Raw genomic sequence first — 17,493 nt, forward strand, 5'->3', positions numbered from 1 at the left:
CTAAGCTAGCCTGCTGTCCTCAGAGGCAGTGGAAAAAACACTTCTGTTGTCAGTTTTGAAGTAAAACTGCCAATCTGATCAGGGTTTTGTTTTTTTCCATATGGGGGGGGGCAGAGAGGCATCATCTTTTCATTTGGCTCAGACAGCAAAAGCTGCCTTTGATGGGCCCTGCTTGTTTTACTCTTGTCTCTGCCGACATCCATGTCCCCTGCCGATTTGCAGTTCAGTTTGCAGCTTCCAAATCATTCCTCTGGCTGTACTTTTTACTCCATGCATACAATATTGCTAGGCTTTCCCTGCCTGCGCCTCCAGAGGGGCCTGCGGGCTGCGACTGACAGAGCCGCTAGCCCATGGGTAGACAAACTAAGTCCTGGGAGCTGGATCCGGCCCAATCGCCTTCTAAATCCAGCCTACTGACGGTCAAAGAATCAGCATGTTTTTACATGAGTAGAATGTGTCCTTTTATTTAAAATGCATCTCTGGGTTATTTGTGGGGCATAGGAATTCATTCATTATTTTTTCAAAATATAGTCTGGCCCTCCACAAGGTCTGAGGGACAGTGGACTGGCCCTCTGCTGGAAAAGTTTGCTGACCCCTGCTGTAGCCTAAAACATGGGGAGAGCAGCAGGTAGGGAGAAGGGTGGCCTATGTAGCCTGGGACCCTCTTAAGGGAAGACGCCGCTGGTTTGCTCTGCAGTCACTGCAGGCCCTCTGAACCTCTCCCTACCCCCAGACGCTGCAGCAGGGAGTGTGCTTTTCCAAGACCTGCGAGATGTATCCTGACGGCAGCACCCAGTTTTGTTCCCCAATCTCCATATTGGGGTATGCACACACACAATCACGTGCATGAGCAAGCGAGGGGGCTGCAATGTGGAAATCCCTTAAGTGGGTGGGGGCGAGGAATACCCGAAGCGGATAGGGAGGAGAGGGTGTTTCCTCCTTTCCCTTTAAGCAGTTGCATTATTCCATATTCCCCCACCCCTTCATGCTCCCTTTCTCCCACGCCCGCCCGTCCGCCCCCATCCCCTCCCTTGCAATTAGTTCTTTCTGGCGAAAGGTAAATGCACCGCATAAAAGTGACGCGGCCGGACCCTGCCTAAATCTGAGGCTCTTTTTATGCACCTTTACAGACAAACCAGACTGCTGTTTTTGCTTGCATAGCCAAGTCTTTGCTCAAGTGCAAGCGGCCGACCAATTCCTGCTGCAGCACGGCCCGCAAGCCTCCCAAGTCCCTCCTTCATACGCGCCGAACTCGTCCACCAATTCCCAGCAGCTCGCTTTTGCAACCCGACTCCCGAGTGTGGGCAAGGAAGGAAGGGCACGGGCGCTTCGAGGCCCGCCACTGAGCATGCTCGGGTGCCACTGAGCATGCTCGGTAGCGTTTCGATGGTTAAAAAAAAAAACAACTACTTGACGGGTAGCGGAGAAAGGGATCTCAGCTAGGCCGGTGCGGTTCTGACCGAGCGCCGGGCGCCGCAGGGTTTTTTTTGCACGCCATGGGCAAAAGGGATAACCGGGTGGTGAGTAAGTCGCGCCGCGCTCGAGGGGAAGCCTCTTTGGGGGCGGCGAGGCTTTGGAAGGAGGCCCCACGGCGGCTCCTTCTGGACTGGGTGGGGATGCTGGACCCGGGAGGGAAAGACTTGGGGTGCAGGGCGGAAGGGAGGGAGGTTGTTATGGTTTGGCGGTCACCTAAGAAGTTTATTTGGGGGGGGGGGGCTGGCTTATGTTGGGATGGACTGTGTCTGAATCCTGACATGCACACGGCAGGTCTTTCTTTCTCCACCCCCGGTTGGAGAATCCGGGATGGGGAGGAGGTCATTAGATAGGTATATATACCCCTAACCCTGATGGGGATCGTGGGACTTTTCTGCCCCGATTGGACTTGGAGTGTCTCTGAAGTACGTAGGTTAAAAAAACAACAACCAACAACATATGATTTCCTTCAGCAAGTAGCAGGTGGCAGGCAGGGGATCTGTTGGGCGTGCAGATCTAATTGCAATGTGGCAGGAACTTAACCGTACGGGGCATTTTGCGACTTTGCGTAAGGATTGCGACCCGGTTTCTTAGTCCCTCTGATGTTTTCACTTCCACTTTTGTGATCCTGTTTGAATACGTACGGTAATTCCGGTGCTTTCTTTGGTGTGCTTTTTCACCATATAGGTAAAGGATTTTGATGCTTTGAGGCTGGATAAGTAAACCTAATGGCAAAGCAGGAGTGACTAAATGATATCTGCAGCTGTCCTAAGCAAATAATAATAATAATTGTATTACTTCAAGTTGTACCAAGGCCATTCATTGCTATTAGATTGGAAATGTGAATGGTTGCACTTTGTGCATTATCATAGAAATGTTCTGAAGTGCCTGGTTTTAGTGATCTCTGCTGATTAGAATTCCTTTGTTGGGTGAAGGCAGATAGCTGTAAGCAAGCTCAGGTTTCTTTCTGAGATTTGATGCTGAAAGGCCCCCTCCAGGTTTTGTTTTTTGTTTTTTTTGGGCAGGTGTACAGTATTCTGAAACCTGTCATTGACACAATAAGGTGTATTGGTGTGGGGTTTATACAAGGCCGCCAGTACATCATTCCAATTCATTAGTTGTTTGGAAATGCTTTCCTACTGTTATTGCTTTATTGCCATCTGGAGAGGCACTCTTGCACTACAGTGCAACAAAAACAAGCAACAAACACACTGGAACACTTGTGGTATAATTTTTTTTTTCAAAATTTCAACAGGAAGCTATGGGAGGTGCACTATTTGGAAATGAAGCATTACGTCCACCCCAAAGCTATTGCATATGCAAACAATGTTGAAAGTAGGGTATCATCATGAGCACAAATAATAAAAAATGCACAGTAAAGAGGATGTCTGGAGGGGGCCTTACTTGTACAGACCTCTAGAAGTTGTTAGATACAAGTAACTAAGGCCCCCTCCAGACATCCTCTTTACTGTGCATTTTTTATTATTTGTGCTCATGATGATATTGTTATTTTTATTGTTATTTTTTATTATCCCTTATGGGCCTGTGTTAAAGCTATATATGTGATTTGGGGCTTGGTAAGAACATGGCAATCTCAATTGATTTCTAATTTTGTACACGTTAGGCACTGTCAAAATGCAAAAACTCTGTTTGATTAAGGGCTTGTCCATGCAGTAGTCTGCCTTATGGGCATTTGGGGCTGTAAAACTTCAACCAGAAAATGGTGAAGAAGAAATACCTGCTGCTGAGGTAACTCAAAATTATATTGCTGAAATAAAGAAAGTTTCAGGGTTATTTTTGTTCTGGTACTCAAAATCAATTCTTGGGCAGGCTCAGAATTCTTTAATTCTTAATGTAAGGCCTTTTGCACCAGGATCCAGTTGGTGGCACTCGAGGGGCTAGCAAAAAATGAAGTAGGAATCCTAGGAAGCTGTGTTATTCCAATTCAGTCCTTTGATCCATGTAGCTCAGTCTTGTCTACACTGATCGGCAGTGACTCTCCAGGTTTCAGATAGGAGTCTCTCTCTGCCCAGCCTGGAGATGCCAGGGATTAAACTTGGGACCTTTTGTGTGCAAAGCAGATGTTCTGTTGTTGAGGCATGATCCAGTATATCCTGCAAGCTTGAAACCTGCCCATTTTTGTAGTAAACCAAACTCAGAATTAGCTTTGCGTCAGAACACTTCCCCATCCCTTCTCCTTCTCTTTTGCACCATAATTAAATACTTGCAGGGTTCCTTCAATCACAGTTTTCCGGTTTGGATGTAATGTGAAACTGTGGTTTTTAAAGCCCTTCAAGTATTGAATTACGGGGCAAGAATGAAAGGAGAAGGGAAGGGGAGAGGAGAATGGAGCATTGCAGGGGGCAGAGAATAAAACTAGGTTATGTCTGAACCAAGGCACTCTGTCCTTCAGTAGCCTAAAGCAAGTTAGAACCTTTCCATGATGAGAATAATAAAGACTTACCGTATATTACAGCCTGTTGTGAGGATCAATAAGGGACTTCTGTGGGCCAAATGTTCAGTGCTACTGAGTTGGATGGTGCTTTCAAAATTTGCCCAGGCTATAAATATTATCACTAATTTCTACAGCCTTGGTTGTGTGCCAGTGTTTCTTGAACAGAATGGTTTCCAGAGGCTGAGTGTACACAGCTTCTGCCAGAAAATGAGACTAGAGAGAGAAAAGGCAAAATGAATGACTATTTAGTGCTTGTTATGTGTTCCATTTAAAAATCAACACTCTTTGATAGTCAAAGAGCAACTGGACTTGGAAAATAAAGCAATGGTTCCCCCCTCAGACTTTTGTCACATCCACAGCATATATTTAAAGTAAAATTAAAGCACACGTCTGCTCTCCCCCCCCCCCCCCAGAATCCTGGGCACTGTAGTTTGTTAAGGAAATTGTAGCTCTGTGAGGGTAAACTACAGTTCCCAGGATTCTTTGAGGGAAGTCATGTGCTTTAAATATGCTTCAAATGTATGGTGCGGTTGTCACCTTTAAATAATTATTTGTTTTATTTCCATAAAACCTATACACCACTTGGTTGTAAAACAGCAACAACAACAACAACCCTGTAAGTGGTTTACAAAAGATAAAACAGCAAAATCAACCCATAAGGAAGTCTGTGCACTTGTCTTCTAAGAATCTGCTGGGTGCCTGAAGAAGACTGTTATTTGTTTTTTTAAATTTAAAAATGCTTTCATTTCTCTCTATAAGTAGGAGGTTGGGGTGCTATTTTAATGTCAGCAAAGTGGAATGACTTTGAATTTATCGCTTTGTAATCTTTTAGGCTTATATGAATCCCATAGCAATGGCTAGATCACGAGGTCCTGCTCCATCTTCAGGACCTACCATACAAGACTACTTGAACAGACCAAGACCAACATGGTATGTATGGCCATGATGACTTCCCTCCTTTTCCAGAGCCCTTGTGTTATGAAGGAGAATGGGACTTCAGTTCCAAAGGCCATCACCTGGTTTGCACATAACTCTTAACCATAGCCAAGTGTTATGTTGGTTTTAACTATGGTTTATCCAAACAAGTCAAGTATGTTACCTACGGTATGAAAACGACTTTTTCAGACAGACTAAAGTTTAGAGTAATCACAGTTTGTTTTGGTTCAGACATAACAACAGACTACAGTTAGTTGAAGGTAGAAGCAAATGCTCCCAAGCTCCTTATTGTGGTCATACCAAAAGAGGAACAGGGACAAAGTATAGTTTATTATCACATGCCAGTGCAGCCAATAATAGGCCAAGTGAATCTCACTGAATAATTACTTGCATCTAAGTCATACATACCCAAACTCGGCCCTCCAGATGTTTTGGGACTACAACTCCCATCATCCCTGGCTAACAGAACCAGTGGTCAGGGATGATGGGAATTGTAGTCCCAAAACATCTGGAGGGCTGAGTTTGGGAGTGTATGATCTAAGTAGCCTCAGTAGGTTTTGGCTTGAAGGCAGTTGCCCAGACTAGATAGATAGATAGATAGATAGATTGATTAGCTTGGATCATAACATAAATTAACATAAGGAAGTTACAGGTAAGTAGCCTTGTTGGTCTGCCATAGTCAAAACAAAATTCCTTCCAGTAGCACCTTAGAGACCAACTAAGTTTGTTTTTGATATGAGCTTTCGTGTGCATGCACACTTCTTCAGATACACTGAAACAGAAGTCACCAGACCCTTATATATAGTGAGAGAGTGGGGAGGAATATTACCCAGAAGGGTGGTGGGAATGGGTGATTGGCTGATAGGTGTGGAAAACCTGTTGACGACTGTTAACGACTGCAATTGGTCTTACAGGAAAAAGCAAGGTGTGAGATGGCTAATGATAGCTTTTAGTTGGTCTCTAAGGTGCTACTGGAAGGAATTTTTTTTTTTTTTTAACATAAGGAAATTCATGAAAGGTAACTTTCCCATGGCCACCTCCCTCCTGTCATTCACAGTGCCCCTTCCCGTATTTTTAAAGGATTTCCTCCCCACCAACGCTACCTTCTGGAGAAGATTTTCAGGGGTCATCAACTTCCTTAAGTTAACTTAACTAGGGTTCCAGCCTGTTATATCAGATAAGGTGAATTTACAACTGGCTGCCTTGAAGATTTTAATAAATCAGGGCTTTATATTGTTTTGTTTGCATTAAAGGGAAGAAGTAAAAGAACAACTAGAAAAGAAGAAGAAGGGTTCCAAAGCCTTAGCAGAATTTGAAGAAAGGATGAATGAGGTTTGTTATTGGTTTAACTTTCTGTAGATAGATTAGATCCCCCCTCTACTCTCAGAAGCATAATGAAATTGTCTTGTTATCCCATCCCAGCCATCTGCCTGCCCTTTTACTGTGTTACTTTAAAACTGTAGCAGAGTGATAGAAACTGTTGTTTATCTCGTCCCTTGCCAATCCAATATTATTGCTAAATGCTGTTTCCCCCTCCCTAGGAAATGATAACATCTAATTTGTAAGGCTTCCATTTTGCAAGCTTCCACTGTGAAAACTGCAGATTGTTCTGCTCAGCAAGAGCTAAAATGGAAAGCTCTGTCGGATCTTGAAATACCTTTGAAATGTACTCAGATAACTCTGACAAAACTATTAGGAGCCATTGTGCTACGGGAACATAGTGCCCATGAAGGAGCGATCACTACCAGCAAACATAAAATTCTTGCAAGAAGCCTTAAAAACTGAGGAGAAAGGGAAGAGCAAAGGGAGGTTAACAGACATTGCACTTATAGGTACGCATTCCTAGGAACAGCCGTTGTAGCCCAGTATGTGAGGACAAAGCCTTGTTTTTTTACACTAGAATAATGACCTTTTGGAGAATAAGGAAGACTTATTAGTGACACCAAGGGATTTAGATGTTCAGCATTTCTTAGGATGGGTGGAACGCTATATAACTTTCTCCAAGTTCTAAATAATATAGCTTTAAAAGTTTGTGAGAACAACTTTTTAAGAAAAATGTTCAAGAGAGAGAAAGGCTGAATATACTCCAGACTGCTATTTCTACCCCAACCCCCTTATATAATGCTAGTATTGTTGATAATGTTAAGAGAAAATTCTGGTTATTTTTGTTGCTTTATGGTTAGTTAGGTTGTTTTTAAGGTTTTACTATTTTGTTATGCTTCTTTTTTATCATATTTGTGGGTTGTTGTTTTTTTAAAAAAATCAAGGCCTGACATACCATACCATTTTAAATGACAAAGACTCTTGTGGCATCTCAAAGACTAAGAGTGCAATTCTGTGCACATCTATTCAGGCGTACTGGTAAGTCCTGTTGAGTTCATTAGGACTTCCACTCAGGTATGTGGGTACCCTATACCTGTAAGTCTCATTGAACTAAAGGAGACTTACTCCTGAACAGATGTGTCTAGGATTGCACCTTAGCAGATGTATTGTGGCCTATGCTTTCATGGACTCGAGACCACTTCATCTAGCAGACCCTGCTCCATGAAAGCTTGAACCACAATAAATGTCCCAGACGTTTCTGTGCAGTTCTTCCAGCAACAGTCTTAACACAGCTTTCATTGGATATTCTCCATCAATAGCCTTCGCGTATCCATGGCTTTGAGTAGACGCTTATTTCTTGAGGGGAGAAGCTGACCGCTTGCTCTGTGTGAAATTACTTCCAACGTTTTCTTTCAGAACTGGAAAAAAGAACTCGAAAAACACCGGGAGAAATTGTTAAGTGGAAGCGAGAGCACTTCAAGGAAGAAAGAGGTAAAACATCTTTAGCATATTTATGCAAGGGCAATGGGGTCTGGATCTTTGGATAGCCTTCGCTGTTTGGCAGTGCGGCAATGCAACTCCTACCAAAGAACACACCACTGAATGTAGAACCCTAACTTCATCGGTGACACACACACACATGGACATACTAATTCTAGATTCATTTATTTCCTTTTAGAAGAAGAAGAAGGAGAAGAAGAAATCCAGTAGGGTGAGCAAAGATTTCAGGGTGTTTTTCCCCAATGTACAAGTTGATATACATTTTAACTTAAGGGAGTTAAGTGCAAGGCATTCTTCTCCAACCTTGGGTGCCCAGATGTTTTTAAATCATACCTATCTCATCATCCCTGACAATTAGCTTCACTGACTGGGGATTATGGGCATTTGTCTGTAGTCCCAGTGTACAGGAAAGCTGGTTTAAGGAGGAAAAATTGTTTTTGAAGGCTGTTTTATGTGTTGTTAATACCTAATCTTGGATTTAAACCCAAATGACGCATCTTTAGTTAAAGAATGTATCCTAATATCAGTGTTTGGCAGTCAAGAGAGCAATTGTAGGGGCCATCTTCTTGGGCTGTTCATTTTTGCATTTATCTAACAAATTCTGCATCTCACAAATTTACGTTTTGTTGTCTTTGGTCAAGTTGTCTCCATCTTCCTCTTCCTCATCAAGCTCTGATTCTTCCAGTAGTTCTTCTGATTTTGAAGATGAGGTAAGAATGCTGTTAACTGAAACTGTCCCTTTCTGTGAAATTGTGCCAGTTCTCCCTTTTCATCTCGATGTTTTGATATATTTGCATTCGAATGTAGGGGAAATAAAAACTCCAGTGTGTGTCATTTTGATCTGGAGGAAGGCAACCTTGTCAGGAACAGGTTTTTTTTTCCAAGTCTTCTACACCCTCATCCTAAGTACATTGGCTTGGATTGAGTTATTGTGCATGGGATACTGCATATGGGATGCGCCTGCCGGTACAAGTGGCTAGGTGGTGGAAGGGTTTCTGACCAGACCATCTGGAACTGCATTGGAGGAATGGTGGTGGGGGCTGCAGTGGAAAGGAGAAAATCAATAATTTTGCCTCTTTCCCTTCCCCTCCCTCAAGTGGAAGCCTATGCTAGATTGCAGGCCCTTGCACATTTGAATAGAGGAAAGAAAATGTGGTCCAATCTGTTAATGAAAACCTACAGATAACCATGCCCATAGGAAAGGATTTAGTCAGGATATTTAACAGGCTCCTGAATTTCAGGGTGCATGAAAGGCTGCTGTTAGGAGGGAGAGGCTCAGTTGTTGCCATACATAGGTTATGGGCTCCCAGCCATTATTCAGAAGTAGATCTCATCTATTTCATCCATGTAAAGGCTCTCATCTTTGGGGACGGTCTTCTATTGACTCCGCCAAGTCCTTCCGTACTCTTCTCCAAGCTCATCTCAACTAGATAACATGGTAGAGGCTTTGCAAGCTCGACCATCAGAGGTGAGGAGAGGGAGCTAGAATTCAATAAAGTCAGTAAAAAGCCTGTGGTGCTCCTTCAATGGGAATGACTATTGTGTTTAGCATGTGGGTGTAAGAGACTTATTGCTTTTTTCCCAATTCAAAACTACTTATGTTATTTTTACCTGGAAGAGCAGAAACAGGCTGTTAAATAAACAGCCAGCAAAAAAATGAACATTCTGTGTGTGGAAGAGATGAAAATGTTACCTTGAGGCAGTGCACTGATTAAGTTGTTGAGGGTCCTTAAAGTATCGGTGTGCCTAAATGTAATGAGCTCTGAGCATCGTTGCAGGATTAAATGTTTAGCATGCATTGTTCTTCTGAAGATGGCAAGGTGGAGTGCTGCAAAAGCTTAAAAGGCTGTGTCCTTATTAACACTGTGCAGGCCAAAACTGTGTATTAGGCAGCTGCCTCATGTTTTAAAGCCCCAGTGACTGCTTCTTCTCTGCAAAGTGGCATCAGGTGGGGTAATTTGCAGAAGAGAAGGCAATTACTGGAGTGGGTGTTTACCTTTCTCCACCTGCTGTTTGTCTCCTGCAACCTGCTTTTTCCTCTAACCTAGGTTCCAGTCCTGTATAAGATAAAAATGTGGGTATCGCTACCCAGCTGTGTGAAAAGTAGGTTGGAGGAATCTTAGTGGAAAGATGTTGAGGGGTAGGCAGCCTCTCCTCTGCTTCCAGCTTCTTTGTTGCAGATCACCTTCTCCTCATGCTCCCTGGCAGAAAAGAACTGGTTGTTGAGCTCTTCAGTACACAAGATGGCCATGCAAAGTGTAGTTCTGGCCTCAGTTTGGCTTGTCACAGAGTAGAATTGTGATGTATAATGCGAGCCTTTGGCCGAAACAATGCTTTCAGTGTTATTGTTCAACAAAGAGAAATGCAAAAAGGCACCAAGGGAGTTTTAAAAACTTAAGCTCTCTGAATGGAAACTGAGACCAATCCGGTCCATGGTTTCCAGAGACAAGTGATCCAACAAAATATAAAAAACAGCAGCCAGAACAACAATAAAATGATTAGCATTAGTAGACAAAACATCAAATCAGTGTGCTGAGGGAAAGTATCTGGTAAGGGTTCCAGCAGAAGCCTTAAAGGTTTTGCAAAGTAAGAAAAACAGGACCCAAACTAGCTTAGCTGCAATAATTAGTACAGTACATTAATAGTTCAAGTTAGTCTGAGCTGAATATGTATATTTTTGTACTGATACAGTAGATACAATATTATATCCACTTATCTGGGAGCAAATCCCCATTGAACTCAATGGGACTTTAGACATGTACGGATTTTTATACCAGGTGCTTATGCAGCTATCAGTGTACTTTTATGGGCTGCATCTGTCCTTTTAATTTTTCACTTAAAAATTATGCTAATGACCTTCTGGGTGTTTAAACTTGAGTCAACGAGGCGAGAACTATAGTGTCTGGTTGGACAAAGAAAGCTGTTGGATTTAATCTTGATGACTAAAAATCAAGTTGCTTGTGTAGGCTTCAGCCATCCTTGTGTAGCAGTACAGTATATGCCAAAACGTTCCATGCTCAATGCTAGATAACGATTTGCCATGAACAAAATCAAACCATTTTCTTAAAATATTTGTGGCTAGGATAAGAAACAAGGGAAAAAGAGAAGAAAAAAGAAGCACCGCTCCTCACGGAAATCATCTGAAAACTCTAGTTCAGATTCTGACTCGGACGGCAAGGTAAAGTGTCCTATTGTATTAGTCATCTTGACATTTTCCTAAGATAACCAGTAGTGGTGTGAGTAGTGGAACAGAGCCGCCCACCCAACACTTGGTGGTGTTGCTGCTGTTTACCTGGATGATGCTGGGGTGGAGTAGCAGTGAAGATGGTGCCACATGGTGGCACTGGCGAGAGAACCGGATTGGTGGGAGATCCTTCTGCCCCACCATACACATTGCTACTGAAGATACCTTAAAACGTCGTGGAAACTCATGGCACCTTAAAGACAAATAGTTCATGATGGCCAAAAAAAATATATTGTGGACTTGTGTCCACTTCATCAGCTACAATATCTTAATATCCCTGGTTTTTGTTTTCCATAGACTGAAATTTCCAAGATCAGTTAGAAGTGGGTGGGTGGTATGTCGTGGGTGTGTGATAGCATGTCACAGGGAGTGCGCTGTTCCCTTCTGTCCTTTTGTCTAGATTCACCTACTGGGAAATGTAGTTCCTGACCAACTAAGAACAGCCTTACCCCATATTGTAAGAATAATACAGCAGCTGTTTTTGCATGACTAGAAGCTTTGTTATGAGCATCCATCTTCCAGAGTGCCAATAAATTGTTAATTGTGCAGTAGGCATATTTCTCATCATAGGAAATGTTTAGACTTCAGGTAGCATTGATTTTATAATCACTGACAGCACAAGGGCTGTCTTTTATACTGTAACTACTTTTCGTCTCTTTATTTAGGACAGCTTAAAAAACAAAAGGGCAAAGGAAGACTATGAAAGAGAAAAGGTAAAATACTTTCATAAATTGTAAAACAACAACTACCTCAAGACTTAGGGTTCATGTAGAAGCTCAGTGTCTCTATTCAGAGCACTTGTCAGCTGGAATTTGATTATCCAGATTTTCATAAGTGCTTCTTTCACTGTTGGAAATAAGACTTTGAAAAACGGGGCAAACTTTTCTGAACCGTGAATGTCAATGAGCATTCTAATGGGCCGGGCTGTTTGTGAAAATCGTGATGAAATTCTCGCTTCTCGTCAGTGAATTTCTGCCATTACTTATCAAAATGGCTAGTTATTATGCACCTTTATTTGTATAAAGCAACTTTCAGGTTTCTTATACCGCCTAGCATCTGTCTGTCTCAGGAGATAATAGAAGAATGCACGTTTGGGGGTGAAGCCAAGCTGTTGGAAGGATGCAGCTCCTCCTGGGGCTGTAGACTGATATGGAAGAGATATGTTTTGTTGCAGCAGGGGCAGACAAAGGCATCCAGTTGTGCTGCTGCAGATGCACCATGGCTCTTCTTCTCTCTGCGCTCCTCCTAGCAGTCATTTCTACTCTGCTCACTGCTATGAATACATGAATGCATTGTGTCCTCTCAGGTTTTAGCTTTTAATTTTTAGCTTGAAGTCTCATTGCCCTTGAATAAATGTTCAAATGCAAACACTGGTGCAGAAATTTTAAGCCACTTGTTCGTAATATATTCCTCTGATAGTTCAGTACACAAAATGTAGCTTTTATCTTTCATAGGATACCAAAAGCTTTGAAAGGAAAAGGAAGAAAGCAGATCGTGGGGATGGCATGTTATCGACAGAGTCCTCATCAGAATCAGAACACACAGAGGAGGTTTGTATGCCTATAAAGCCAAAAGCTAATGTAAAAATAAATGAATTCAGCAAATAAATGTCCTGCTCACTTGTACCTTCAGAGATATGGGAGCCATCTTGCCATATGTGCCATTCCAGGTGAATGTGAATGAATAAATCATATGAGCGGGACAGTCACATCCTTCCCACCAGGATGTTCCTAGTCTGTGCCTCTGTGGTTGCTTTTTAATTGACACACACACACACACACACACACACACACCATACCTGAAAAAAAATGTAAGAATTGTGAAGCTGTATACAGGATAGCAGACTTTATAGTTGGAAAAAATGAAGATTTCTGCATATTTGAGAGAACAGGAAATGTTATTTCTCCACAGCAATACTAGACAATATTAGTTTTTTGCTGTTGTAGGTGTATTTCAGCATATTTGAAAATACTGTTCTGCTCCTCTCCACATAGGTACCAGCAAAAAAGAAGAAAACCGGGGAAGAAAAAGAGAAAAACGTAAGCATTATCCTGCTTATCAAAGAACTTCCAACAAAAACTGATTTTAAATTTCAGACTGGCATAAATATGTGTGGGCACAAACTCCTCCCTCTTACCATTTCATTTTTTAAAAAGTATTTTTTTATTAAAGGTTTTCTTGATTTACAAAGGTAGTGGAATGTGTCTCTCGTATTTTTTCCATGTAACATTTTTACAAATAAATTTCGTTTGTTGAGACATTAGGAAGAAAAGGGGAAAAGAGGTGGGCGGGGTGGGGGATGGGTGGGGTGGGGTGACGATGTTTCTATTTTACTTAATATATGTGTCAGCGTTGTTTGTGCAGGTTCTCTGTTGTTCACCTGTGCTCTTTTGGTGATGAAGAGAGGGTTGGCATAGGGTGTGATTGTTCATTTGTGGTTGGCTGTGGTGCTCTTTGGTTTCCTGTGTGGGTGGGGTGGGTGAGTGATTTTGTTCAGGTGAGCCATATTGATTTGTATGCTGTCGGTAGATTTTTGTCATTGTCTTGTTGGGCTACCCTCTTACCATTTTTAAGTCTCCTCAAGTTTCTCTGACTTCAGCGTTTTGGCATAAATGAGAGCAGAATTTTATTTATTGATTTATTAAATTTATATCCTTTCCCTTTCTCCCAAAGGAGCTCAGGGTGGCAATCGCCTGACTGGCTGCATTGCTTTATATCCTACTTATCCTGACTTTGTATATGGCACAGAAATAAGGACCTAAACAATGAATTTGCATTGAATCAGACCATTAAAGACAGTGCTGCCAACTGTGCTTGCTTAGCAAAAGGTTTCCAAACAACATCGCCTGTATTTTTAGCTAGATTTTTCTCAAACTTATTTGATATGCCCGGGTTTGACACTGGGGCCTCAAACACGGTTTTGCTTAGTAGGCATTCCTCTCTATTTGGTTTAATTTAATTTCAGAATAGCTTTGATTAATCCTTCCTTTGAAAACACATATGCTTAGTCGGGGCTATATTTGAGTGAATCGACTGCAGATCGTTCTGAGATCGTTCATGATATTTTACATTTTCTTAAAGGATAAAACAAAAAAACGGAAGAAGCACAAGAAACATGGCAAAAAGAAAAAAAAGAAGACGGCCAGCTCAAGCTCTTACTCAGAATAACTTCAGTCAAGACTCTCTTCCCCCCAACACCTTCTTATCAAAAGTGCAATGAGACTAGAGAGAACTGCAACTGTGAAAATTACGACAAAACTTTACCAAACTGCATGAGTTCTCCTGTGTATTAACAATATTCTAAACTTTCAGCTTGCCCAGTGCAGTTGGGCTGGAAATAGCCATTGTTGTTGCCTGATGCTTAAATATATGTAGTACTCCCCCCTCCCCTCGGCCCCGGTGACTGGTGTTAAATGTTTTGAAATAAGCCCTGCACATGGTTTAATGATTTAACAGCAGGGAAAAATCGGGTTGGTACAAGAAAAAGTTTTGCCCATTCCAGGGTCTTTGTATTTGCACCCTGCACCCATAGGTTCCCCTGCATTTTAATGGAAGGCCCCGATTCACACACGTAAACAACTGTGTGTGTAGATCAGCAGTTTACTGTAATGTCTGGGGCAGCCCTTATGGACGGACACCCTGTGTATGCACCAATTCCCATAAAGCAAACAATGAATTTGGGCGTTTTTATTTTTGAACTGGTGATTAAATTTAAATTTTCATTATATTTTTTTACAAATATGCAAAATTCATTATCAAAGATGAACACAGCATAGCAACTCCTGTGACATTTCATTACTACTGATGCCATTTTTTGAAACAGGAATATGTCAGTAACCTGTACAAATGTCAATTTGTGTGTATGTATCATAATTTTGGTCTCTTTTTTTTAAGTGGGGGTGGGGTGGGGGCATGGATGTTTGTGTTCTCTTGGATCAGATGGCTTATTTTGAATCCTTGAAAGCAGCACCACTGTTTGCTGATGCTGTTGCTGTGCTTCCAAGGGTACTTTAAGCAGCCATTTTTCTTTCTGAATATGGGGTAGTTTCTACCGAGAAGACCTTTCCCTGTGCTGGCCCCATAAAAAAGTAAATAGTACCTGCAGGAGAACAGTTTTGTCGAAGACTGATTACGGAAAAGCTAGATGCGATTGGGGACAGTCACTTTTGTTAGTTTACATGGCTACCGCATTCACGTATAATGGTGTGGAGTGTCTAATTTTTATAACAAAAAGCACATGTGACTGAGGAGAGCTGAAATGTGGCAGCCTTCTCAGTTGTGCTTCATTGCTTCCCCTTAGTCTGGCTCACTTCTGGTATTGGAGCTGAGCCATGGGGAACAGTGCATAGAGTAACAAAACTTGGAGAGGTGACACAGGAGGGTGGGGGTGGGTGGGAAGAGAAGCTACCCCCAGCTTTTGCTGTTTAAAAAAGACCCTACCCTCCTCTCCTTGCCTCTTTATGCATGAACAGGCACATGAACAACAAATGTGATTTGTCTGTTCCCATCTAGTCTGGTCCTTGGTTTATTCAGAACCTGTAGCACATGCTGCTGGGATAAGCAAGAAAACGTCATCCTATTGTGGCATAGCTGACACCTCAAAAGTGAGGATTTTACCCCTGTTAAATCAAAATAATACTGAGTACTGGCTACTAATAAGCATTAACATTATTTGAGGTGGCATTGAGTTAATTGATTTCTCCCCCCCCCCCAGCAAACACTGTTGCATTTATTTTTATTTTTATTATTTTATTATTATTTGTGTTGTCATTAAGGTGTTTAGAATTAATGTTCTGCATGATTTTGTCCCATTTTAAAATTAACCAATAGAGAAATACAGTTGTAATCGGTGGGATTTTTAAAAAAAAATAATTATGTTTCACATGCGACATTACTTAATAGATTTTTATTGCATCCATGCCTATGTTTTAAATGCACACTTGCTGAAGATATTTAGCATGTAAAAAGCTGAGGGGATGATATCAAACAGCTTCATATTGAAGCTGATTTTATTCTACACAAGTTCCGTGGCAGACCTGTTATGCAACTATGTCTTGGTATTCAAAATTACTGCCAGACACTTAGTAAAGATAATGTTTGAAAAAATTATTCATTTCTGCATTGTCTCTGTGTGTGTCAGACAGATGGATGGGAAATAGGGAGAGAAATAGTGTGTCCAAACAACTGTAACAGGAATAGCCACAATGAGCTATGTAAATTTGCCTCTCCATAGGGAGCAGCCCTGAGATTGAGTAATGCTTGCTTCTTCAGCTTCCTGTTAAGCAGATGAGCAGAAAAATATTAATTTGGGTCACTGCAAAAAGGTAGAAAGTAAATTGTTACTATTGTTCTCAGAAAGCCTGTTTTGTTAGCCTTTTCAAATTATTGTGGCAGAACACAGGGAGAAAAAGCAGTGGGTCTCAAGGTTGGATATCTCCTCCCACCAGCTACTTGTGGTGCAGAAGGTGTAAGGTTTCTGTAGTGGCTTCTCACAAGTAAAAAGTCCTGACTCTGGATCCTCTTATTTACAGGTTTTATTGTACAACTATATACATTGCAGAGCTCAAAAGTCTGTGACCGTCTTAGTCACTCTCAGATCCCGGAAGTGGGTCCCCAACAAAATAACTTGGGCACCCCAAGTCTGCTCCTCTCATCCCTGCGTTTCATCCCTCTACGCAATTGGGGCAATTGGGGCGACGGAACTGCACTGCCCCCTCCTCCACTGAGCCGCTTGGTCGGTGCTGGGAGTCTGGAGCATCCCACAGCCCCCTCCCCACGGAGCTCTCTTCCTGCCTATCGCTCCCTGCTGCTCCGGTGGTGTTGGGAACCATCAGCCTCGCAGAGCCCTTCCACCAGAAGTTCCCTGACAGAAGGTTTTTTGTTTTGTTTTTTTAAAAAACAAATTGCTGTCAAGATGGCATCCAGTACTATGGTGGGATGTACTATCTTGTGGGAAATCCTAAATTCCTTTTGACTCAAAGTCATACATACGTAAAGGGTTCTTGGGCTGATTAAAACTGGTGTAGGCTATGCACAATTACTTTTCAGATTACTATGTGGAGCATGAGGATTACTTGCAAGTTTATCATTGAATTCTTTGAAGAAGTAATACTGCACAGCTTCCTTGAAAAACGGTGTTTGCTTACCCTTTCTATCCATAGGGCAGGATGAACAGAAATTCTAGCCCAGTTCCCAACCTTTTTTTGGCCATGCCCCACCTAAGCATCTCTAAAATTCTGAAGCACGCCCCACCCGACATATAATTCTTATTATTCAAAAAGTGAACTCCTATTCATGTAGATGAAGCCTAAAAGGCCATTCACTCTTAACTCATTCTATTTTTTATTTTTAAATAATATTTGTTGCATTTTTTTAAAAAAACAACAACAAACAAACAAAACACAACATACAAACAAAACACAAAAAAATTCATAATCCATCTCATTGCTATTTTCCATTGTATGGGGACTTCCCTCAGTCCCCCTCTCTGAGCTGCATTGTCCAATTATCTATAGCAGGTTCCTATTCTCAAATCTTAGAATTTTAATAGAAAGAAAATCAG

The 17,493-nt window shown here is 41.8% G+C and overlaps 1 protein-coding gene across 1 annotated transcript; it reads left to right on the plus strand.

Annotated features, from left to right (window-relative positions):
• The first annotated feature begins 1,376 nt into the window (after positions 1-1,376).
• Positions 1,377-14,151, plus strand: FAM133B (family with sequence similarity 133 member B). The gene is made up of 11 exons (XM_033165947.1): positions 1,377-1,520; positions 4,761-4,858; positions 6,118-6,196; positions 7,604-7,678; positions 7,866-7,898; positions 8,329-8,397; positions 10,770-10,865; positions 11,597-11,644; positions 12,386-12,481; positions 12,926-13,086; positions 14,013-14,151. Exons 1-11 carry the CDS (start codon positions 1,497-1,499, stop codon positions 14,149-14,151), a joined length of 918 nt encoding a protein of 305 aa, XP_033021838.1. The 5' UTR covers positions 1,377-1,496.
• The last annotated feature ends 3,342 nt before the right edge of the window (positions 14,152-17,493 follow it).

Source organism: Lacerta agilis, chromosome 12, assembly GCF_009819535.1.
Source record: "Lacerta agilis isolate rLacAgi1 chromosome 12, rLacAgi1.pri, whole genome shotgun sequence".
Taxonomy (NCBI): domain Eukaryota; kingdom Metazoa; phylum Chordata; class Lepidosauria; order Squamata; family Lacertidae; genus Lacerta; species Lacerta agilis.